The sequence below is a fragment of the Penicillium psychrofluorescens genome, assembly GCF_964197705.1.
Source record: "Penicillium psychrofluorescens genome assembly, chromosome: 2".
In the NCBI taxonomy this organism is placed as follows: domain Eukaryota; kingdom Fungi; phylum Ascomycota; class Eurotiomycetes; order Eurotiales; family Aspergillaceae; genus Penicillium; species Penicillium psychrofluorescens.
In genome coordinates, this window is record NC_133440.1 from 1,508,161 (window position 1) to 1,532,453 (window position 24,293).

Below are 24,293 nucleotides of genomic sequence, written 5' to 3' on the forward strand. Positions count from 1 at the left end.
TGACATCTAGCCCACCACCAACAGACGCTGCGGCCTGCTGAAAATAGTAGGCAAAGGACCGGCGTTCTCGCCACACGGCATTTGGTAATAATGAAAGAGGGTTGTCGATGATGGAGCTTGTGCGCTCGTATTCGCACTGGCGACCTGTGGTAGTGCATCGGGTACAGTGTGGCTTTTCTTCTCCGCACTTGACTCTTCGTATTCTAGCAGACGGTTAATATCATAGTCTCGCCGTGAAAAAGAATCGATAAAGCGTAGAGCATAAACACGTACTTGCATGTTTTGCACCCTCGTCTTGATTTCATCGCGCAATGTTGTCTGGACCCCATCTCACGGTGGCCCAGCCAGCAGCAAATCCCGAGCCTTGGCACTGGGGTCCTGCGGAATCGGAGCACCGCGTAACTGAATAGACTTGAACACAACTCTGAGCTGTCCATTGCCTGACTGGGGCCTAGGGCGGTGTTAGAGTTGAATTTAAGATCTAATTATATTTTCCTGAGTTTCCTTCCAGTGAATGTTCCAAACTCAGAAACCTAGATGTATATGTTGCTGTCATTGCTCCACAAGGACCAATATATATAAAAAAAAATGGGCGAGAGAAAAGAGCTCAACACTTTGGCCACATATTCTCTCGCTATCACTGACATGAGCCCAGACCGGTATATACTGCTATCCATCCCACGGAGCGAGAGCGAAACGAAGGAGGTTCGCGTTAGTTGCTGCCTAGACCAGGGAGAAACGCAGTCTTGAACAAACAAAGAGCCCCAAACCGGGAAAAAGGACCAAAGAGAAATAGATGTGTATATAGAGAAGGAATGAAGATGATAATAATCAGAATAATAAAGGGAGCCACCATCTACTGTCCTAAGCATGGCCAAGAAACAGCCCGGGAAAAAGTCAGGCGATCGCCTTATCTTATCGCCATTACGTCGCCATCTCTCTCCATCTCACAACTCACTCACTCTCTTCTCTCTTCTCTCCTCCACATGCTCCCTGCCTAAAAGCCATAAAAGCCATGGCGGACTCCGTCAAATTTACTCCTCCTCCATCTCCCCCGTCACCATCCGCTTCCTTCTACGATGTAAGCGACGATGACGAGGGAGAGTACAACACGATCGCCCACGCCGCCTCGGGCCGCGGGGTCAAGCTGCTGCATTCCAAGAGCAAAGTGCGATTTTCCATCTATGAATCTGTGTTCCCTGCGCTAATATCACTTTCAACACTTCCAGGTCTATGTGCATCCCACTCCCTCCGCCAAGGACAACATTCCGGGCTTCATAGCCCTCATCCAGCAAAAGCCTCCCCCTTCCGCCCAGTCCAGCACTGCCTCGTATCACCTCTCATGGGTGCCGGAATCTTCGTTAGGAGATGCCTATAGCACCTATGTCAAGGTCGATCTCGCCGAGGGCGGTTCGCCCCCGCGACAGAAGTACCTCGTTCCGCCACTTCCGATTACCACCTCTCACAAAGATCCAATCGGCCTCTATTCCTTTGCGATTCCCTTGTCAGATATCTACTCCCTCTTGGTACGGCCACCCAGCTTGGGTTGGTGGTTTGGTAGCCTGGTGATCAACACTCGGGCCGGCGACAGCTTTCCCGCCTTGTTTTTCCACGACAGCGAATGCGAGTCGACGATCCTTCAGAAGAAGAAACGAGTCCAAGAAAGCTTTGATCCCTTCGATAGTGAGGGGGGTCTTTTCTGGGGAGGAGATGAGGTGCTACGGTGGCTGCGGAGACACGTCCAAGTGCAGCGTTCGGCCGTAGATCGGAATATCTATCTGATCAATCCGTCCGAGGAGGACCAGCTGTCGTTTGGACGACCGGCGGCGAAAGGGGATGGATCCCTGCTAACTGCGGCGCAATCGCAGGCTGCTGCTGGCCCCAGCGGGCAGCACGACGCCGGCATGGACCCCTTAGTGAAAACCCTCAAAGAAACCCGGTGGAAAGTACTCGAGCAGCTCAGCAAAATCACCACGTTTACCCGCCGAACTGCCAACGAAATCGCAGATCATCCCCGATTGCCCCCTCAAATGCGCCGCTTGATGAGGAATCCGGAGATTCAGACTCTCCAGGATGAGTTCGACAGCGCTAGGCTCTACCTGGCTCGGTGGGCTATGAGTGTTGCCGAGCAGAGCGAGAAAGAACGAAACCAGCGCATATGGACAGCTCAGGATGTTCTGGAAATGGAGAACAGCTCGGTTGGAGATTTTGAGATCTTGGAACTGGAGACCGGTAACTTGGCGCTCCAGGAACGACGCCGAGTCGTCACACTCACAGAGTGGGAGGGCTTCTTTGACCCGATAACGGGGAGACTGCAAGTCACGGCGGAAGAGGTCAAAGAACGGGTCTTCCATGGAAGTCTGGATCCCAACGACGGCGCTCGGAAGGAGGCCTGGCTCTTCCTTCTCGGCGTCTACCCATGGGACAGCAGCCATGAAGATCGACAAGCAATCATGAACTCGAAACGTGACGAATACATCCGCTTGAAGGCCGGCTGGTGGGAACGGATGGTTGAAGGCAACTCGACCACAGAAGAGTATGACCATTGGAAAGAGCAGCGGAATCGAATAGGTAAACAGGACCACCTTCAAATCTAAGACCGATGCTGACTATTTGATACAGAAAAGGATGTCCATCGAACCGATCGCACCATTCCACTATTTGCCGGAGAAGACACCCCTCATCCGGACCCAGATTCTCCATTCGCCGATGTGGGCACCAACGTCCATCTGGAGCAAATGAAAGACATGCTCCTAACGTACAACGAGTACAACCCTGACCTGGGCTATGTGCAAGGAATGAGCGATCTGCTTGCCCCAATCTACGCCGTTATGCAAGACGACGCGGTGGCTTTCTGGGGATTTGTGGGTTTCATGAACCGCATGGTTAGTCGTCACGAAGAGATCCAGCTATATTTCTCAGGCTAATTAAGAGACACTTAGGAACAAAACTTCCTCCGAGACCAGTCTGGGATGCGTTCCCAGCTTCTGGCACTGGATCACCTTGTCCAACTCCTGGATCCCCAGCTCTACTTGCATCTGCAGTCAGCCGACAGCACAAACTTTTTCTTCTTTTTCCGCATGCTGCTCGTTTGGTACAAGCGCGAGTTCGAATGGGGAGACATCCTCCGCCTGTGGGAAACGCTTTGGACAGACTATTTGTCCAGCAACTTCCATCTTTTCATCGCTCTCGCCATTCTCGAAAAACACCGCGATGTCATCATGGACCATCTGAAGCATTTTGATGAAGTTCTCAAGTACAGTATGTGTTCTGACTATCGTTTCAAATGGAACTTTGCTAATCAAATTCCCTAGTCAACGAGCTGTCCAACACCATGGAGCTGCTCCCCATTCTTACGCGTGCAGAATCGCTCTTCCACCGCTTTGAACGCGCTGTTCAAGCGATCGACAAAAAGGACAATTTTCCATCTGCTCCAACAGCTCACCAGCGCCGACCGGGGGGCGGGAGCAATGATCGAGACTCTGTCTCTGATTCCGATAAAAGCAAATCGCCTCGGCGACCCTTAGCAGTTGGCACAAGCACAGGTGTCAATCCTAGCGCTTCTGGGCAATCAGCTTTGCAGAAGGCTATGGAGGCAGACAAGCCAAAGGTCATTTCACCAGAGCTGCGGGAACTACTGCGCAAGGACACGAATAGCCAGAGCAAAGATCGTCATAACCAGGGCAACGAAGCCACCTGACATGGATGACACTCATTACTTTATATTCTCTATCCGTTCTGCTTCTTTCCCAGCAGCCTTTATGAGATATGCCTGGAGGTAGGGAATTAGGTTTGGCGGTTTGGCTATTTTGGTTTCGTTTGTTTTGCAAATCGCAGCTGTTTCCTATAACACAACTTCAAAAGGAAACTCAATACACGGCTTATCACATGTAATATGGACGATGCAAGCATATGCTTTTTATTTCCAAATAGATCCCGCAAAAGGGTCTAGCCATTAGTTAAAGTATGCATGTACAAAGCGCCAGGAGAATCCACCTAGTGAAGATCTCAACCAAAACCCAAATATCAAAACAGATTCGCCTCGCTGATGCAAATGAGGAATAAAGAGAACAGAATAAAAAGCAAAGGTGGGAATGTAGAAGCGAAACAGGCCATTCAATCGAATAACAAGGAGCAAAGCAGATGATGGTGGGTATAGTATGCAAGGTTCGTTGGGATGGGGGGAATCGGACAAGTATGCAAATGAGGCAAGAATATTAGAGGGTAAACAATTTCCGATCAAGGAAGAGGGAACAAAGAACCAAAGATGGTCGATGGACAGCCATGAGAGTCATAGCTTGCGGGTAAGTGGTACTCTGGTTTTATGACCTGCGACTCTCGAGTCCTCGAAGGGCGACCCGTCTGCTAGATCCCGTGGTTCCAATATCACTGACGCTGCGGCGACCCTTCTTAGGCACGGAAATATCAGGAAGGCTACCATCTACAGACTCGGGCGGCTCAGCATAGTCCGGCGCATTGTTCAGCGGGAAAGGTGGTGGATTGGACGATCCTGAACGCCGAGTCTGCTGGAGCACATCTTGGATCCAGGCTTCACCCTCCGGGCTCATGGACAGCTGTCGCGAGCGGGGTTTGGGTCCAGCCAGTCCTAATGGAGTGGACATCGACGCAGCCGCGGTGGTTGCGGGGGAATATGTGTCATTGGAGTAATTAGATGAGACGGAGAGACGCCGTCGACCGGAAGAAGCCGTTTGTGGCGTCGCGAAGGAGCTCAAATTTCCTGTGGTGACAGCCCTAGGGGCCACGACATCAGATGCATTGGACCCGCGTCTTGTTTTGCGGACTGTAAGGGAAGAAGGGGGGCGGGCACTGAGCACAGAGGGTGGGCGGGAAGGAGTTGCTCGGCCAGAAGTGAGGTAGGATGAAGTGGGTGCGGTGGAAGAGAGCAAAGTGCTTGGTGAGGGCGAATACGCTGGCGATTCACGAGATGCCAGGCCCTGAACCTCAACCCGAGGGGTAGTCTCTGATACTTTCCGACGGCCGTGATGGATGATGTATTCACGGAGGTATTCGCCTAGATCGGCCCATCCGCCGCCGACCCGGACCATTACACGCTGGCCTTCCTCTCCGACGGTTCGCACAAACAATTTGGTTGGTGCGGTCTGGCCACCGTGGTGGAGGTGATACAGCTTGACATAGCTGTCTTCCGACTTGTGGGCAGATTGCCGTCGACGACCAGCGGGCATCAAAGTCAGAGACGGAGCGGGGGTGATGCTTCGAGATGCTAAACCGGTAGGCGACTCGGAGCCGAACCTCCCTCGCAAACGCCTGTCCAAGGAAGACGAGGATGAAGATGTATCCGGTTCGTTGTTAGGATCCACGAGATGAATCCGGCCGGGAAGAGTGTTCAAAATGGAGCTGACCTTCCGGTCAAGTTGATCTCTGGGCTTCCTGAGTTGTCGGACTGGCGTAGAAGCACGAATTTCCACGGACGGCAACTCCGCTTCATCTTCCTCTACAAATGCAAGTTCTTGTCGCTTTATCCCGAGGCTCTCTAGGCTTGGATGTGCTGTCAGTCGCTTGCGTAGGGGCAGATGGGATTTGTGATGACTCTGAGTGTTGAGTGCACGAGGGAATAGATTCGTTGAGAATAAATCCCTGGAAGGGTCAGTAAATCTGGATCTTTGAAGCTGTGTAGCCAACTCGGACGCAGATTTCCCTCGAGTGAGTGTTGGACGACGAGGAGCAGCACGAGGCACTTGTGATGTTGGCGTTGAAGAGTTGCCGTCAGGCAGCGCCGTATCCGGCACGTCTCCCATTCTTATATCCATCCTCTCGTTGATAAAGCGCTCCATGGGCAAGCTAACAGTTCTGCTTTGTTGGAATGCCGCCCGAAGAGATGAGCCTTTGGGACTTTCCAGACGGCGAAGACGGTCTTCTCGCAAAGTATGGCCACTGTACGGTGGCATAGCACCAGAGTCTTCGTGCTTGGGATGTTTTGATTTCCGAAGGAGCGGCGTTTCGTTCGATGAGCCAGTACGGGGCTCTGGAGGATCGACACTGGATATGAGTGATGAGGTATCAGAAAGCAGGGAATCCACGGAGCCCGACGAAGTTCGGCGACGATGTGGTTTAGGCGTGTTCTTATCAAGATCCAGCTTCCCTGGCCGTCTCGCTTTGGATAGCTTGATGGGGCTTTGTAACGGCAAGCGAGAATTTGGTCGTGCTTCTGGAATTTGTTCCGTCGACGGCCGAGGTTTAACGCTTTGAGATCTAGTTGCAGAGTTATCCGATTTCGTAGGCACGGTTTGCAGAATTGGAATTTTCGACGGGGAAGGCACTGGCCCATGGATTTCTGCCAAAGTCGGAGTGCCAGGGACCTTGGGTGTATCTGACAATTGCTGCAGTTGGGAATCTCGAATGGCAGAATGTTCCGGAGATTTGGGAGTCATAACCGGCTCGGCTTCTTTAGGCAATGAACGGTTTGATGAAAGCGGAGTCTGGGGGGCCTTCTTCTCGGTGGTCGTCTCTTGGTGAGCATCAATCTCAATTGCATCTTTCGCCTCATTGCTGGATCCCAGGTCCGTTTGACTATCATCAGGTTTATCAACGAACGGTACCTCCTCGTGGCCAACTTCACACCCAGAGGCTTGTGACTTAATGAAGGGATCTTCAGCCAATCCCCTGTGCTCAGTTAGAGCAACCGATTTCACTGGAGATGATTGATCCAAGGGCGGCGTCGCTGGTTCGTGTTGTTTGAAATTGAGCGGAGGAACATTTTCCTTGTTTTCATGGACGGGAATAGGTCGCTGGGTTGTTGAAGGAGTTGGGGTTTGTTGTTCTCCAGAGAGTTCTGTGAGAAACTCTATCTGTGTTGGAGTACGCAGGTTCTCTGCAACTGCAATAGAAGGATGTTTCTCGGGAGTGTCTTCCCTGTCCGCGATGATGCCAGGTACCTCCGCAGCCGGTGGGCTACCAGAAGGTGATTGGTTCTCAAATGTCGAAATATCCGGACCATCAGAATAGGACACCATTGACTCCTGCTCTGTTTGAGCAACCGATTGCTCAACGGGTTGCTGGGCAGAGTCCTCAGAAGATGTTTCAGAATCCCGTTGGGGCTCTTCTCCGAAGGAATCCTTTTCAATAGACGCGTTCTCAATGGAATCCTCCTCAGCAGGCTCCTCCTCAATAGGTTCCATCTCATGAACACTATTTTCCTGTTCTTCAGGCTCGGGCTCAGATGATGCAAGCGTTTCATCCACCGGAGGCTGGTTCTGCAACCATTCAGCGCGAATCTTATATCTCTCCGCCTCCACCACCCACGCAGCAAAGTCCGACTCGATGCCTTCAAGATCGTCAATCCAACGCTCCGGCAACGAATCCTGACGACCTTCCAACGCATCTAAAACGCGATCCATGCGTCTGCCGACAGTGACAACGGCCGACTCGAGCTGGACATGTTGAGACTGCAGGTAGGAGCTCGAGAACGGAGCATGGGTGGTATCAGACAGATCAGAGGTCCGTAATTCATTTAGCGAGGAATCCAAAGCAGTCCTGGTAAGGTGCAGCTCCCTTAGAAGACCCGGGATCTGCCGCAGGACCAGTAGGCGGACATCCCATGTTGACAGGAGGCTATTCAACTTGGACAAGAACGGCAGGGCACGCAGGATGATAGTTGTAATGACAGCGGTGAAATCACTCAGCTGGACATAGCTAAGCGGCGCGGGTATAGACACGCTGCTGTTGTTGGAGGAGGGTCTCGACCGGGCTGGAATGTGGGCACTGAGCACATGCTCCTTCAATTCCTCCACGTTGAGATCGTCCATTCCATCCCGAATTTCTTCAATTCGCGTTTCATATCTCTCCACCACCGCCGCCGGTAAACTCCCATAATACTCGTGCTCGGTGCTGCTAACAAGGGATAAAGATGAGGACTCCGTGCGCCCAGGGCCTAGACGAGGCTCCGCAGAGGGAGGAGGAACAAAGCTCTTTCCCGCCTTTGCCTCGTTCGGAGTTGGCCATCCCCACGACTGTACCTCGCTGAGCCAGAGACTCAAGTTCCGGGCGGCTACCGCGGCGCGAATCCCCAGAGCCCGTTCCGCCGGGGACACCTGCGAGATACTTTGTGACAGGATATCATGGGCGCGCTTCTCGTTCGACGGCACGGCTTCCGTGGAGGTGAGTGCGTGGAGGGTGGATTCGGGGGAGAGGTTGCTCAAGAGGGGGTCAAGTTTCTGGTAGAGCGCCCCCGGGTTTCTCTCGGGTGAGGTAGAACGCGAGTTTGTTCGAGAATGGACGGGAGAGAGGCGGATGGCTGGGGGAAGATACGGCATTTGACTGGCTGCCATGCCGATTCATGAGCTTCTGGTCAAATTCGGGTTCCGGACCGTCAGTGACTACGAGGCTGATGATGGCAGGAGAGGCACGGGGGGCGAAAAGGGGCTGCAAGCGGTAAACGGGGAGAGCACTGTCGAGCCCGCATGCTGAGACGCGTTTGGTGTTGCAGCGGATTTCAGGGTTGGGGTGAAGAGGCAGGGTCGGGTTCTGGACTGGACTGGACGACGGGGGTTGAAGAACGCGAGGGAAACGCGTGGTTGGACGTGGATGGAGAGATGGGCCAAAACGACGGCGATTACATAGGCCAAGTAGGGAAGCAGAAACAATGAGAAAATCCAGCAGATCAATCAACGAGGAATCAATTGTCGAGTCAGTCAGTCAGTCAGAGGGTGCTCGGAAAAATAATCAGTGTTGATCGAGTTCGGGGTTGGAAGTGGAGCCAAAAGGGGGAGTGGAGCCCTAACTACGATAGGTCCGACTAACACCTACGAAGGTAACTATCGAGGTAGAGGAATGAATGCCTCGAGGTATCAGGAGAATCATCATGACCGCATAATGGCGTGACACGCCACTGGATATAGGTCTCCGCGATGTGTACTCTTGCCGTGCATTCAATTCACCGATTCACCAAATCGCCCAAGATGGATCACTTTCGCTACCGGCCCGAGTTGCTGGAAGGCATGCCCGATGACATCCTGCGATGTATGAAGCAGTTCGAGGACTGGTTCACCATCGACGCCGACCAACTTAAGAAGATCACCAACCATTTCGTCCAGGAACTGGAAAAGGGCCTCACAGTGGAAGGTGGCAGCATTGTCAGTGATTCACCACGCACGAAACCCCGAAACGTTACTGACTCCCAAATAGCCCATGATTGTCAGCTGGATCATGGGCTACCCGACCGGCCACGAGAGAGGGCGGATCCTCACCATCGACATGGGTGGCACCAACCTCCGCGTGTGCGATGTGTGTCTGGCTAAAGGAAAAGGAGACTTTGAACAGGCCCAGCGCAAGTTCAAGTTGCCGGCCGAGGTCAAGTCCGGCACGGCTGAGCAGCTTTGGGACTTTGTGGCCGATCGCCTGGATGCTTTTATCAACGAACACTATAGCAAAGATCAGATCAAGGGCCCGTTGCCGTTGGCCTTCACGTTCTCGTTCCCGGTGGATCAAAAGTCTATCCGGAGTGGGATTCTGAAGAGATGGACCAAGAACTTCGATGTCTCCGGCGTGGAGGGCCATGATGTAGTGCCTCAGCTCGACGCAGCATTACAAAGAAAGGTAATGTGCTCATCCAGGACGGAAATACCATGGCTCATTCGCCCAGCAAGTTCCGGCGAGGGTAGTAGCGCTGATCAACGACACGACCGGCACGCTCATCGCGTCGCACTACAAGGACAAGCACGTCAAAATCGGCAGCATCTTCAGCACGGGATGCAATGCGGCATATATGGAAGAATGCAGCGCGATCCCCAAACTGCGCGGGCTGGACTTGCCCCAGGACGCGACGGTGATCATCAACACGGAATACGGGGCGTTCGACAACGAACGCCACTTTCTGCCGCGGACGCCATTCGACGAGCAAATCGACGCGAAGTCGATCCAGCCCGGCGCGCAGATCTATGAAAAGATGGTCGCCGGACTGTACATCGGAGAAATGCTCCGCTTGATAATGGTCACGCTGCACGAGCAAGAAAGGTTCTTTGAGGGCCAGGACACGACGCGCCTGCGCACGGCAAACACCCTGGAGGCGCCGTTCTTGTCCATCGCCGAACTGGACATTTCAGAGTACCTGGACGACATGAGGGCGGAGTTCAAAGAAACCCTCAGCCTAGACCCGTCGCTCGAGGAGCTCAAGGCGTGTCGGTATCTTATCGGGCTGATCGCGACGCGAGCTGCGCGTCTCTATGCCTGCGGTGTGGCGGCCATCTGCAAGAAAAAGAATCTGCGCCGGTGCCACGTTGGCGTCGATGGATCCGTGTTTAATAAGTACAGCGGCTTCAAAAGCCGCGCAGCGCAGGCCCTGCGCGAGATCATGGACTGGCCGCCATATGAACTGGACCTGATCGCGCTCAACGCAGCCGAGGATGGCTCGGGCGTGGGCGCCGCACTGGCAGCCGCATTGGCGATGAATGGGAAAAATATCCCAGATGGGTGTGGGGAACAAGACGGAACTGAGGTTGATTAGTTAGTCACTACTTGGTAGTTAACATTAGTAGTATGGTGGTGGTGGGTTGTAGTGATAAAAGATAGATCAACACCGATAAGAACCATTTCTCTCTCTCTCCTGCACACCTCACCGACTCACCATGCGCTTTCGAACGCAACTGGTCAACCCACTGACCTTCTCCAGTACGTTTATCTGAGGTAGTGACAAGTAATTGACTGACTCTGTTCAGAATTGACCGCGTCCCTCGCATCCTTGGGCAAGGTGTGTTGGATGCGCCTAGAATATGATGTGATCCGCTTCACCATCATCCCGGACCAAGGTACCCAAGTATGGGCCCAGATCCCGATCGTACGTGTTCCTTCTCTTACTTATAGAGTCTATGCTGATAAAACTACCCAGGATGCCATCTTCGATGAAACGACCTACGAGCTCGAGTCCAACTCGGACGCCATTAACATCGAAATTAACGTCAGCGTGCTGCACCGCGCCCTCCGATCCGCAGTCGGCTCAACCTCGGCGCAGTTCCGCTTAACCAAAAAGGGCAAAACACCGCTCCTGGCACTTACGGTGCTAAGCGCGCAGTTCACGCCGGGAAACATGACGCTCAGCACAACGGACGGCGGCCCCGTCGCCGAAGACGCCCAACAACTCCCACCGACAGCAAATCGAGATGTCGTCGGAGACATGGGCGCGCGCGAGCGCGAGGTCTGGATCACGCAGGAGGTTCCGATCAAGATCCTCCACGAGGCCGTTGTAGACGGTCTCCATGAACCGCACTGCCCCGATCCAGACGTGCACATCATCCTGCCGAGTCTGCAGCAACTCAAGAGTGTCTCGGATCGGTTTACCAAGCTGGCTGCCTCGGACAGTAAGAATACGCGCCCGAGCGTGCTGGCACCGGAGGCGCCGGGGTTGAGCGCGGCATCATTCAGCGAGAATGGGGGTAGTGGTGGCTCAGGCGGCACGGCGCTGTCGACAAACAGCTCCCCCAAGCTGGAACTGTCTGCCAACATGCACGGCAAATTAAAGCTGTCCATTGTAACGGATGAGCTGCGTCTTTCGAGCGTCTGGTCCGGACTCGTAAACCCAGAGCTGGATCCCGCGCAGATGTCGCAGACGGCGTACTCGCAGCTGCCCAGTGAACGGAATCGCGCGGCGAAAGATGATGGCGAGTCTGGGTGGGCGACTGTCCGGATTGATGGCCGCGACTGGGGACGTGTGCTGAGTGTCGGAAGGCTCAGTCCCAAAGTGGTGGCTTGTGAGTTTCTTCATGATGTACTCGGTGGTTTGATATCAACCTGACATTCTACCGCGGCAGGCTTTATTAATGAAATGGCGCTGGTTCTATATGTTTACTTACCCGGGAGGCGCAACCGCGAGGATTCTTGCCTGACCGTAAGTCGATCTCCTCGCGTTCAATAGAGCCGCTGTTGACCTGTCCCTGCAGTATTATATCAACTCATTTGCACTGTGACGATCATGAACTATCAAATGAACAGTTCTACCTATTGCCCGTGCTGATACGACCCGTCTACATGATATCTTGACCAGTCATTCAGAAAGCGTGCCAAGGGGGTGGTGCATTATTAAAATTCGTTATTAAGACAGATGCATGGCCAAAGCCACATGGGAAGAAACCTCCAGATCTCACGAGAAAGCAAACACAGGTAAACCACCAACAAGGGGGGGAATGTGATATACATGATTCACGGCGGACAGTCTGCCACCGGCCAGAAGAGGAAAGCAAGCAAGGCTATGTGCAAGCGCAAGACTTCGCAACAATGGGGTCAGTGTGCAAGAACGCCGAGGGATGGGGGTGCGTCTGCCCCGGCCCATGAGCCCGAGGCATAGCATGCAAAATGTAGGGGGGACAAGAGGGGGTCTATGATTAAAACAAAGGGGGTGGGTGAGGGTGAAAAAAAAAACATCGTGGTGGAAGAATACAGCACATCTCAAAAGGAATCAGCGTAATGGAACAAAAGAAATGTAGACTGCATTCTTGTCAAGGATGGCCCTGCCAGGAATCCAATGATCACAGCGCCATGACATCGACGTAGCGGCCCTTCTTTTTGCCTCGGACAGTGTTTCCCTTCCGCGCGGCAGGAGCGCCCAGCAGATCATCAATGGATTGTGCATGGGTCAGAGACCCGGTAGGTCGAGGCGGTCCAGCGGAGGAAGTCCCAGGGGGTACTGGAACAGCTGCATTGGAGGAGACGGATCGTGGCATTTGGCCCAGGCCCGGCGGAGGCATATTCAGACCAGAAAGCGCAGGGCTGGCAGAAGGAGGCAAGCCTGCACCGGAGGAGGACGGAGGCCGAGTGTTAGGGCCTGAGGGCATCATTGGAGGCGGCCCGTTGATCGAGGGCATGCTGCCAGAACTTGCAGTTCGGCTGGGAGGAGCAGAAGCTTTGGGAGGAGGCGGGGTGGCGCGGACAGCAGCGCTGCTGCTGGGATCTTTCTTGTTCACCCATTTCTTCAGCTCCGTATCATAGTAGAACGAGTTGTCTTCGCCGAGCTTCGCTCTGATAGGACCGCCGCCAACATTGTCCGCTTCCTTCTTGCCACCTGCACCAAACCAGCCGCCGAACCATCCCTTCTTCGCAGACTGTTGCTGGGCTTTCTTGGCTATTGAGGGGATTAGTAACAGAGAGTAGACATTGAAATAAGTGAGCTCTTACCATCTTCTTCAGCCGCCTTTCTAAATGCCTCGTCTGCTTTGCGATCATTTTCTGACTTTTTGAGGGTAGAGGCTTGCGCTAGAAGCTCGTCATCTCCGTCGTCGTCCATGAATGACTTCTTCTTCGAAATAGCTTCTGGAGAAGGCTCTTCGGCATCCTCCTGGGGTGCGGAGGTCGGGTCCGAACCAAGTCCAGGGGGCTCATATGCGTTGGTCGCCGAGGGAGGCAGATAAGCAGCGCTCTCGGCTTGCGGCATGTCAGACGGTCCCTGATAGTAGGGAGACACCTCAGCTGGAGCTGCGTCCTGGCCAGGCGGCTGGTAGAACAAGCCGTTTACAGTAGGTTGCGTTGAAGAAGTCGCAACTGTCGGTGATTGGGCACTTAAATCCTCTTCGACTGGAGCGAGAGGCATGTAGGACGTTTGAGGCGGTGTTGACTGATAACCAGGAATTGACGGGGAGGAACCGTACATGGGCGCTCCCTGGTACATGTGGGAATCGACCGGAGGCGACGGTTCCTGGGAGCTTCGGCGTGGTGGGAACTGCATTCCTTGCGGGGCAGATCTCTGAGAGTCGAAGGATCCCCGACCCCGGAATTGCTCGGGGGAGGCATTCGGCGCGTACTGGTTCGAAGGGTGATATTTCGATGGACCAGCGGCCGGGATCGGCTGTGCTCCAGATCCAGGATAAGAGCCATAGAGGTCAGTCACAGAGGGTGAGCGGCTGATGGTCGGAGTTCCGGCGACGTTGGCAAAGGGTCCGAAATCTGCTGCCTCGCCGCCCTTGCCAGAGCCTGTCGACGCCGCATCGCTGTCATCTCCTACAACAAAACTATTAAAGCGAGCCCACATGGACCCAGAGACCTTCTCCATGCTAGGCTTCGAGATCCACGAAGAACCACCATCGCCTGGGTTTTGCCGGAGCTGTGCGGAGAGCTCATCCACCTCCATGAACAAGTACTGGTGGTAGTACGGCGAGGGACGAGTGGTTGCCTTCAATGACGCGGCCACCGCGTCGCAGTAGTTCTGCGCCTCTGACTTGCAACCCCTATCGGCAAGACACTTCGCGTACACAAGCTTGAATGCCAGGAAATGCGGCAAGTTGGCTGTCGGTGAGTTGGCAAGGACAGACGTAGCGAACTCGTACGCCTCGGTCAGAAGAATGGAGTCTTCATCTAACAAAGACGACGGGAAACGCTTGTGGTCAGCGCCAAGAAGCACAATTTGGCCCTGTGGATCATCCATGCCGCCAAATACAGCAGCACGAGAGAAGATGAAACAAACATGGGCAGCCTCCGTGCGTCCGTACGATGCGAGCAGATTGCCAAGGGCCAACAAAGCCTGATGGTCTTCAGAGCTGCGGTTGCCCAAAATCAACCCCAGGGTATCTCTCCAGCTATCAAGGCCGTCAAGAGCATTCCGGGCAGCACCTTGACCGTCCGTTTTACTGATCAAATGGAAACCAGCGCGGGCAGACGGAGGCACAAGTTCATCAACACTCTCCTCAACATTTCCAGCGAAGATGTCGTAAAGGGCAGCAATGGACTCGGTGTTGCCAGTCGCAGATCTCACTTCGCGGCGAACAAATTCTTGGGCGACCTGCTTCCAGATCGATCGATCCAAGGTGGATGCGATGATCAATGCATGTCCCCAAAGGCGGCGGTCGACTGCACTCCACACGGCATTCTCTCGATCACCCATGACCAATTTTTGGCGAAGTTCCTCGCCCCACTGGGGGCCAGAAGCGTCGGATTGAGACGGCATCGCAATGGGCTTGAACCCGCCCGACGGAGCAACCGAATTTCCATATGATCCCTCAGCTTCCGAGGCCTGGAGGTGTGGGAAGATAGCCTGGCGCAGACCCTGCTGTACAGTGGGAGAGCCTTCCAAAACGCCATCATTCTCCACCAAGATCTTGGTGACCTTCCAAAGCAAGATCTTTTCCTCATGGCGCTTCTGGTCATCAGGGTGTGGTTGACTAAACCCAGGAATCCCTTCATTCTCAAAGGCTGCAATCTTGCTCGAAAGCCAGGTAACAAGATCTTTCTTCTTTGACTTGGCTTTGAGGGGGCCAGGGTGCTGGACAATGGTATCAGCCGCCGAGACCAGTTGATTCACTCGAGATACCTTTGGATCTCCAAGAGAGGGCATGATCATTGGCGTTGATTGACCGGCAGAGTACCGAGGAATATGCCTGGGGAAGCAGGAGACCACGGCACCTCCAAACCCAAATTTGAAGATCGGGGCACCCTTCCATCGTTCAAGTGGATCCTGTTCTTGTCCATCGCTGGGGGCAATAAACTCCAGATGCTGAGAGAGGCCGCGGTTACGGGCTTGCGAGGGTGCGTATGGATTCACAGTTTTGGTTGGCGATCCTGAGCCATGCACGGAAGCCGGCCGTTGTTGAGGGTCAAAAGTAGTGGGAACAGACAACCGAGGCCCAGCCGCCATTTGGTGACCCGGAGATTGAGTTTGAGACCGACGCATAGGAGACAACGGCTCGTCACCAGCTGGCGGAGGGGAGGTTTGAGTTGCTGGGGCGGGAGCAACGGGAGCATAACTGGTTGGCGGTGCGACGAGCTTGGCAAATTCGTTGATGTACTCCTGCGGCGCATATCGATTCCGAGGTGGAGTGCCCTGCTGTTGGTCCATGGGTGGGGCTGCATTTTCTTGGCCGGGGACGTTAGAGTAGTCAGCCGGCGGTGGCGTTGCTTGGGTTTGTCCTTGCTGTGTCCTGGGTGGAGAAAGGGTGGCTGATGGCTCAAGAGATGGAGGCTGTTGAGCCCCTTGCGGCTGGTACGAGGCCTTCTCGTGATGGGCAAGTGGGCTCGAAGTGCGTGGCTGAAATGGCAGGGAAGTGGTGTGGCCAGGAACATTCAAGGGCTGAGAGACATAACGATTGCGGCCAGCTGCACCAGGTGTTGGGGGCGCTGGGGAATATCTCGGCAAGGAAGGGGCCTTTTTCGGTGGCTGTAAGCCAGGCGGCTGAGGCGAATATCTCGAAGCAAGACTGGGCCCCGCAGGAGCACTTGAAGCCAATGTGTTCGTGTACGGATCCAATTGTTCGGGCGGCTGCAACGAAGATTGTGCCGGGGGTTCACTTGCTTGCGGAGCAGGTGGCGCGGCAGGCGCGTACGAGCTTTTGGGCGGGGACATGACTGGCGGCCCAGTCATCGCAGCTTGATTGGGGTTCGGCGTGTAGCGTCCAGCGCTGGATTGCCTTGGCTTTGGTGGTGGCAGATCCTCGTAAAAGTTCTTCGGAGCAGGTGGTGGCACACTGGAAGGCACACCGGCCGCTGTCGTAGGAGGTGTAAACATAGGAGGGGGAGCTGGCACCGACATGGCAGAAACAGCTGGGGGACGCTGAGGCACGCTTTTGTCCACGGGCGGTGGTGGAGCCATGACAGGCATGCTAGGGGCCTTCGCTAATGGCCTAGAGACGGCCCTTCTGGGCCGAGAAAGATCGTCTGGGAGGTCATAAGGTGACTTGTAGCCCTCCTTCGACCGTTCAGCAAAACTCTCCCCCCTGTTGGTGATCAGATTCGGGGGCTGCTGTTGTTGAAAATATGACGACACAGCGGCGACAGGAGGTGCAGTGATTGGCATCGCGGGTCCTTGAAGCAGACTCGCAGTGGACGGCTGGTGTGGCGTGTACATACTGGGAGCTGGTCTGGGCTGAGCGTAGCTTTGGGGGCTTTCGAACGGACTATTCAGGCCTGTTAGACCTGAAGACATACCCAAGTCCTGAATGGCAGGTTCTTGTCCGGCGGCAGAAGTTTCAGCAACCTCGTCCTCCAACAGCATGTCATCATCGTCATCCAACGCAGCCTCCCATCGCGCAGCAATATCGTCCTCAGGGGTTTCATCCAATTCTTCATCATCCAGCTCCGCTTTCCACCGCGCAGCCAAGTCCTCCTCAGTCGGTTCATTTGCTGTCTCGGGCCCCAGTGCATGAGGTTCGGATACCGCGCCGTTGAGGATGGCATCAAGCTGAGCAGCAGCCGAAGCCTCGCTAGCTGGAGAGCCTAGGTCAACGCCAATGGAGTTCACTACCTGGCCGGTGGATTTGCGAGTGAGGTGAGGGGCGGGCTCCTCTTTTGTTCCCGTATTTTGAACAGAGCTGAAAAACCCATCTGCCTCCTCTTCGTCATTGGCAAAGAAGTTATCCACGGATTTTTCGGGTTGCGTGGTGCGAACTGGCGAACGAGGGTCGGCATCGTCTAGCAGTGGAATCCCTTCCTCGAACCTGGATTCGGATTCCTCGGGTGCAAAAATAGGTTTTGTTTGAGTATTGAGTTGGTTGAAGAACTCGCCCTCCTCCGAATCCACTTCATCATCCGGTTCGCTTCGCCATGGGCCCCGCCCACCGGGAGCTACCTCCGCGCTCGGAAACTCGACGTGGGTGTCTTTCTGATTTGTCTCGTGAGTAGCCACTTCAGAAGCCGGCTCGTCAACTCTATCGCCATGTTGGACTTCGGTTGTGGAGGGCTCGTGGGTCCTTTCAGATTGAGGCTGAACGTCGGAAATTGGGTCAGGCTGGACTTGCGTCACAGGAATTGGTGCAGCCTGATATTGATATTGGGCCTGCGGGATCGCTTCTGGTTGAGCTTCAGGCTCGGATGCCAGATGAGACTGAGGCTGGATGTCGGAAATTGGGTCAGGCTGGACATGCGTCACAGGAATTGGTGCGGCCTGATATTGATATTGGGCCTGCGGGATCGCTTCTGGTTGAGCTTCAGGCTCGGATGCCAGATGAGACTGAGGCTGAGTCTCGCGAATCGGCTCTGGCTGAGCTTGAATCTCAGGAACCGGTTCAGGGATCGGCTGGCCTTGGGTCTCGTGGATCACTTCTGGTTGAGTTTCGGGCTCGGAGACTAGATGAGACCGAGGCTGAGTCTCGGGAATCGGCTCTGGCTGAGCTTGAATCTCAGGGATCGGTTCTGGGATTGGCTGGTCTTGTGTCTCATGGATCACTTCTGATTGAGCTTCAGTCTCGAGGATGAAATCAGAGTGGGGCTGGGTCTCGGGGGTCGGCTCTGGCTGAAATTGGAGCTCAGTACTCTGATCTTGCTGAGGCTGTGCGGGGCGAGTCTCTTGTTCAGGCACAGGTTGCTGATGTTCTTCTAAGCCCCAAGGGTCGTTGCCAGCCTCGGCGTCCGGCTGGGGTTGTTCAGGTTGGGTCTCCCGCTCAGCCAAGCCAGAAACAGGTTCCGCGGTTCCTTCGAAGCCCCAAGGATCTTTACCATGCTCCGGGTCCGGCTGAGGCTGCTCGCGTTGAGTTTCCTGCTTAGCTATGTCTGTGGCGGGTTCGGCGGGTTCCTCGAAGCCCCAGGGATCATTCTGAGGTCCTGTATCCGTCTGATTCGGGGCTTCTGTATTGATTCCAGAGGTATCCTGCGCCTGAGTTGTGTCCACCGGAGCCGATGCGCCATCCTCCCGCAAATCCTCCTTTGTCTCGAGTGGTTGGTTCACATTCGCCGCGTGTAGTAAGCCACTTGCAGGGGCATCGGTAGCTCCCTCCATGGCAGACGGCGCGGAGGGAGCAGGGGCAGCATGCTGGTTCGCATCGTCGGCCGCGATCAAATCCGCCAAGCCTCCCTGACCCTCGGTCTCGGTTAAGGTCGTCGCAATATTATCCCCCGGTCTCGACGCTGGATTCCACGAGCCCGCATCGTCGGTCGCTGCTAACAGATCCTCCATGGTAGTTGGCGTGTATCTCCTCGGATTACCAGTGAGCTGGCGATGAAGAGCGCAGTCCAGAGGGATCAACCTGACACGTCGCCCGTGACGCTCAGGAGATCAACAATAGGAGAACCAGAAAAACCAAGGGCGTCGACTCAGGGATCCATTAAACCGCGTGGTAATCAAAAGAACCGTGGCAGAAAGGCCGACTCGGCAAGAAGACAAAAAAAAAATAAACTATGAAAGAATAAGACGATCCAACAGGGAAGATTCTCGACGCGGCGACACTCCAGGGCGATTCGATGACCGGACGGAGAGATGGTTAATCCGGAGAGGACACTCTTCACCAAGGATGACATAACCCAGTTGGAAGGTAACGGTCCATCATGTGATCATGCAGTCCAGGCAGGCACGATCAGCCACTTCTCGGTTTCCCATACGCCAGTTGTTGCTTGTCCATTCCTTTTGCACCTGTCTACTGATGTGATACCTGGGATCTTCCTCCTTCGTTGCATGCGAGGGCTGACAGCGCCGAGTGACGCCCAGCTCGACTTCGAGTGATTGTGAGAGGCCACCCTTCGGGGCATTCGTCACCATGCCCTCCTCTAGCGACTACCTACACCCTCTGGACGGACCGTCCGGCCCTGGAGAGTTCTCAGGCTCGGATGACGACGATGACCTGGATTTGGAAGAACTCGACCCCAACACAACGACAGCTGGTCTACCCTCCCGGCCATCCCGAGACTATCACGGACGCAAACGAAGCTATGGACCCGGGATTGCACTTCGCAACCTGCGGGTGGGGATGGGCAGCCGGAATTGGAGACGCAGTCTGTCCGGCCGGAGGGAATCAGGAGAAGACACAAGCGCGTTGCTGGATGACGCGGAAGACGACGAGCTACGGCAATCACACGGCAGCTCGCGCAACTTGAACGATGACGATACACCTCTCCTCGACCGCAGAAGCTCGGTGCGTTTCTTCAATGATGATGAGTCGACCAAGGTCAGCCGGTTACGTTTTCCTAGCGGTTTCTTGTCCGGTGCAACAAACCGGTTACGACGAAACGTTCGCGACACCTCAGACAAGCCTCCGCGTGAGGTCCTTGTCGGTCAATACCAATCCGCAAAATACCCCCCAAACGTTGTGTCGAATGCAAAATACACCCCCTGGAGTTTCTTGCCACGAACGCTCTACAACGAGTTCTCCTTTTTTTTCAACATCTACTTCCTTCTCGTCGCCTTGTCGCAGATTCTCCCCATGCTGCGCATTGGCTACATGTCTACATACATTGCACCTTTGGCGTTTGTGGTTTCGATATCGTTGGGTAAGGAGGCTATGGATGACATTGCGCGGCGGCGGCGTGACGCAGAGGCGAATGCGGAGGAGTTCTGCGTTTTGTCCCTTGATAGATCCAACGTGATGGAGATCGTCAAGCGATCTCGAGATCTGAAAGTGGGTGATATCCTGAAGATCCGGAAAAATCAACGCCTCCCGGCCGACGTGGTGATTTTGAAGAGTATATCCAATGACTCGGGCATCAGTCGGGAAGACTCCACAGCGGATGAAGCCGCTCCCGGAACCTCAGCCGATCTGCTCGAGTCGAATCAAGGACCATCCGAACCAGCTTCGGAGGAAGGTTCGGGTACTGATGATTCGTCTGCCAGCGACACTTTCATTCGAACCGACCAGCTGGACGGTGAAACCGATTGGAAGCTCCGTTTCCCTTCCGTGTTGTCTCAAAGCCTTTCTCTGGGTGATTTTACCCAACTGAAGGTCACCGCGAGTACTCCCGACCAGAGGGTCAACGAATTCGCAGGCGCCATTGAGTTGAGACCACCGGCGGGTCTCTATGATGCTCACATCAACAAGTCGCCCGGTCTGCAAGCAGAGGATGGAAGGAATCAGGACAGTGAAAATGCAACCAGCAACTCTGCTCCCCTGACAATCGATAACACCGCCTGGGCCAATACGGTTCTGGCGTCAAACACCACTACTTACGCCGCCATCATCTACACTGGATCCCAAACACGAGCTGCCTTATCTACCTCACCTTCACGGTCAAAAGTTGGCCTACTGGAATACGAAATCAACAACCTGACGAAAATACTTTGTGTCTTGACGCTCACGTTGTCGATTGTGCTGGTTGCACTGGAAGGGTTCCAGCCGACGAATGACAAAGAGTGGTACGTTGCGATCATGATTTACCTTATTCTCTTCTCGACCATCATTCCCATGAGTCTACGCGTCAATCTCGACATGGCCAAAACTGTATACGGCCGATTCATTGAGCGAGACCAAGACATTCCAGGCACGGTGGTCCGGACAAGTACGATCCCCGAAGATTTGGGGAGAATTGAGTATCTTCTGTCGGACAAGACTGGGACCCTGACCCAGAACGGTATTTTCTTCTAAACCTCTTGTGTGGACGGTTGCTAATAAGATATCCAGAAATGGAACTAAAGAAGATCCACGTGGGCACGGTCTCGTACGCCAACGAAGCTATGGACGAAGTAGGATCGTTTATCCGTCAAGGGTTTGCAGGCAACACCTTGACTACTCCTTCCACTGTATTCGGAACCCAAGCTGGACTTGGGGCAGCACCGCGGACTAGGAGAGAAATTGGTTCTCGGGTCCGAGACATCGTCTTGGCACTTGCTCTTTGCCATAACGTCACCCCAACCACCGAGGAGGAGGATGGGCAGAAAGTGACGACTTATCAAGCGTCATCTCCGGATGAGATTGCGATTGTCCGGTATGCCGAAGAAGTTGGGTTAAAGCTGTCATACCGAGACCGGCATAGCGTGGTTCTCGAGTCCACCGACTCCAAGCAAGTTGTTGTGCGCGTTCGTATCCTTGACATCTTCCCATTCACTTCCGACAGCAAGCGCATGGGTATTATCGTCCAGTTCCAGCATGATGAAAACGTCCTTGATTCCCCCGACCAAGCCGAGAGCGAAATCTGGTTCTACCAAAAGGGTGCTGATACTGTTATGTCAACGATCGTTGCGACCAATGACTGGCTCGATGAAGAGACGGCAAACATGGCACGCGAAGGTTTGCGAACTCTAGTGGTTGGCCGGAAACGGCTTTCCTTGCAACAATATCAAGATTTCTCGGCCAAATACAAGCAGGCGTCTATGTCTCTACAAGGGCGGGATGCCGGCATGGCCAAGGTCGTGATTGAATACCTGGAGCGGGACCTCGAGCTTCTCGGTGTCACTGGTGTGGAGGATCGGCTGCAGCGGGACGTCAAATCATCACTGGAACTGATGCGCAATGCTGGGGTAAAGATTTGGATGTTGACAGGAGACAAGGTCGAGACCGCGCGGTGTGTTGCTATCTCCGCCAAACTGGTATCTCGGGGGCAATACATCCACACCGTCTCCAAAGCGACGGACAAGCCAACCGCCCAGGAAGCACTGGACTTCTTGCGCAATAAGACCGACTGCTGTCTCCTGATCGATGGCGAGTCTCTGGCGCTCATGCTGAGCCAGTTCCGGACAGCATTCATCTCAGTTGCGGTGCTCCTACCAGCTGTGATTGCCTGCCGATGCTCGCCGACGCAAAAGGCTGAGGTTGCCGAACTAATCCGCCAGCACACGAAAAAGCGAGTGTGCTGTATTGGAGATGGCGGCAACGACGTCTCCATGATCCAGGCGGCAGATGTGGGAATCGGTATTGTGGGCAAAGAAGGCCGACAGGCTTCGCTGGCAGCCGACTTCAGCATCACACAATTCCACCATCTCACCAAGCTCTTGGTCTGGCACGGACGGAACTCTTACAAGCGTTCCGCGAAGCTAGCACAGTTCATCATGCACCGCGGCCTGATCATCAGTGCCTGCCAGACTATGTACAGCATTGCCAGCCATTTCGATCCCAAGGGCCTTTTCATCAACTGGCTCATGGTCGGCTACGCCACTGTCTACACCAATGCTCCAGTCTTCTCTCTTGTCTGGGACCGTGACGTAGATGAGCGACTCGCGAATCTCTACCCGGAACTGTACAGAGAACTAAAGACGGGACGCAGCCTCAGTTACCGGTCATTCTTCACCTGGGTGCTGATTTCGGTGTACCAGGGCGCAGTCATCCAAGGCCTGTCTCAGATCTTGCTCGACAAGATCACCGGCCCGCGCCTGATTAGCATCTCATTCACGGTGCTCGTGCTCAATGAACTGGGTATGGTGGCTATCGCGATCACAACCTGGCACCCGATCATGATCATCTGCCTGATCGGTACACTATTGGTATTCGCAGGCAGTGTACCCTTCCTGGGCGAGTATTTCGACCTCCGCTACGTGATCACGGTCGACTGGGTCTGGCGCGTCGCGGCCGTGTTGGCCGTAGCGCTCATCCCCGTGTGGGCTGGGAAGCTGATCAAGCAATCTTGGAAACCGCCCAGCTACCGAAAGGTTCGGGGCTGATTTTTTTTTCTCTATCTTTCACTTCAGTTTCATTTCCCTTTTTACTTCATCGGAGGCATACGGCCGCCCTGTTGCCTGTAACCCTTTGTACATGCATCTTGGACATCATCTTGTCCTGGCAAGCCCGGCAGGCGTTAGAGCGTGACCATTTGAGATATTTACAATGCATTATCCTTTTATACATAGCATGATTTATCAAGCCATATTCCACCGGGGTTCAGTGTAGTGCGTTTCGTGCCGTTAGTGGGAACACCTTCTTTCGTACTCGTTGATCTCGGAGAATACATATGTTGACTGCCGAACAGCAACCACGTCAAAATGTCTGAGGGTATATATAGTGTGTCTCGAAACTGACGCCACCACATACACCTTTCATAGTACTTTCAAGTATGCATTCGCTTGTAAATTTATGTGGAATTCCGGAATTTGCGTATTCACTAGTAAGTCAACCAGGTAGTCAGACCTGATAATGATGAAATCGATGGTATTCTGTCCAACTATCATACCGGTATTTCTTCGACTAGAAAATTGACGATAAATGATATGCCGACAATGATCAAGACCAACCCTCCAAGCACCGCCAAGGCCAGAGAGGATTCTCGCACTGAGAGCTCCCGAATCCCACAGATCATCAGCGGCAGCCCACATGCTAAAGATGCGCATCCCGTATTCTTCTTTGCTTGCGCGTTCCACTCAAAGTAACACACTTGGCGTAAGAAAATCACGGAAGCCCCGCAGGCAAGGACAATAGCCCAGTAGTTGATAATCCCCGAGCGGGAGGCCCGCCAGTCGGCGTATTTATCTTCGCCGACGCTCGTGTAAAGGAACGGCCCGACATCCTTCCCAAAGATCTGAGCGAAGTCCTGCTTCGAACAATTATAGAGGTCGCTTCCACGGCCCAGCTTCCATAGATCGGCGGTGGAGTGGGCGTCTTCGGGAGCAACATCATGCTTTTCAATGAGAACCTCAGCCAAATAGGCCCTGACCTGTTTCGGCCGCCCGTCTTGAGGAAACTTAGGCATAAGGCGATTGGATATGGCCCGTGTGGGAT

At 54.2% G+C, this 24,293-nt stretch overlaps 6 protein-coding genes across 6 annotated transcripts; 4 read left to right on the forward strand and 2 right to left on the reverse strand.

The window, feature by feature from the left end:
* Window positions 1-1,015: 1,015 nt before the first annotated feature.
* PFLUO_LOCUS2789 (GTPase activating protein) lies at window positions 1,016-3,700 on the forward strand (the record flags this gene model as incomplete). Its single annotated transcript, XM_073779964.1, has 5 exons — window positions 1,016-1,168; window positions 1,230-2,571; window positions 2,623-2,885; window positions 2,943-3,261; window positions 3,315-3,700. 5 exons carry the CDS (start codon window positions 1,016-1,018, stop codon window positions 3,698-3,700), a joined length of 2,463 nt encoding a protein of 820 aa, XP_073636867.1.
* A 622-nt stretch (window positions 3,701-4,322) lies between these two features.
* PFLUO_LOCUS2790 (uncharacterized protein) lies at window positions 4,323-8,291 on the reverse strand (the record flags this gene model as incomplete). Its single annotated transcript, XM_073779965.1, has 1 exon — window positions 4,323-8,291. One exon carries the CDS (start codon window positions 8,289-8,291, stop codon window positions 4,323-4,325), a length of 3,969 nt encoding a protein of 1,322 aa, XP_073636868.1.
* A 645-nt stretch (window positions 8,292-8,936) lies between these two features.
* On the forward strand, window positions 8,937-10,480 carry PFLUO_LOCUS2791 (Hexokinase isoenzyme 2; the record flags this gene model as incomplete). Its single annotated transcript, XM_073779967.1, has 3 exons — window positions 8,937-9,110; window positions 9,163-9,573; window positions 9,620-10,480. 3 exons carry the CDS (start codon window positions 8,937-8,939, stop codon window positions 10,478-10,480), a joined length of 1,446 nt encoding a protein of 481 aa, XP_073636869.1.
* Window positions 10,481-10,601: 121 nt separating this feature from the next.
* PFLUO_LOCUS2792 (Checkpoint protein hus1) lies at window positions 10,602-11,936 on the forward strand (the record flags this gene model as incomplete). Its single annotated transcript, XM_073779968.1, has 5 exons — window positions 10,602-10,644; window positions 10,692-10,810; window positions 10,862-11,720; window positions 11,781-11,857; window positions 11,910-11,936. The coding sequence occupies 5 exons, from the start codon at window positions 10,602-10,604 to the stop codon at window positions 11,934-11,936; spliced, it is 1,125 nt and encodes a 374-aa protein (XP_073636870.1).
* A 558-nt stretch (window positions 11,937-12,494) lies between these two features.
* Window positions 12,495-18,838, reverse strand: PFLUO_LOCUS2793 (vesicle coat component; the record flags this gene model as incomplete). Its single annotated transcript, XM_073779969.1, has 2 exons — window positions 12,495-13,087; window positions 13,141-18,838. The coding sequence occupies 2 exons, from the start codon at window positions 18,836-18,838 to the stop codon at window positions 12,495-12,497; spliced, it is 6,291 nt and encodes a 2,096-aa protein (XP_073636871.1).
* Window positions 18,839-19,415: 577 nt separating this feature from the next.
* PFLUO_LOCUS2794 (Putative aminophospholipid-translocase) lies at window positions 19,416-23,242 on the forward strand (the record flags this gene model as incomplete). The annotated part of the gene is made up of 2 exons (XM_073779970.1): window positions 19,416-21,219; window positions 21,270-23,242. 2 exons carry the CDS (start codon window positions 19,416-19,418, stop codon window positions 23,240-23,242), a joined length of 3,777 nt encoding a protein of 1,258 aa, XP_073636872.1.
* Window positions 23,243-24,293: the final 1,051 nt, after the last annotated feature.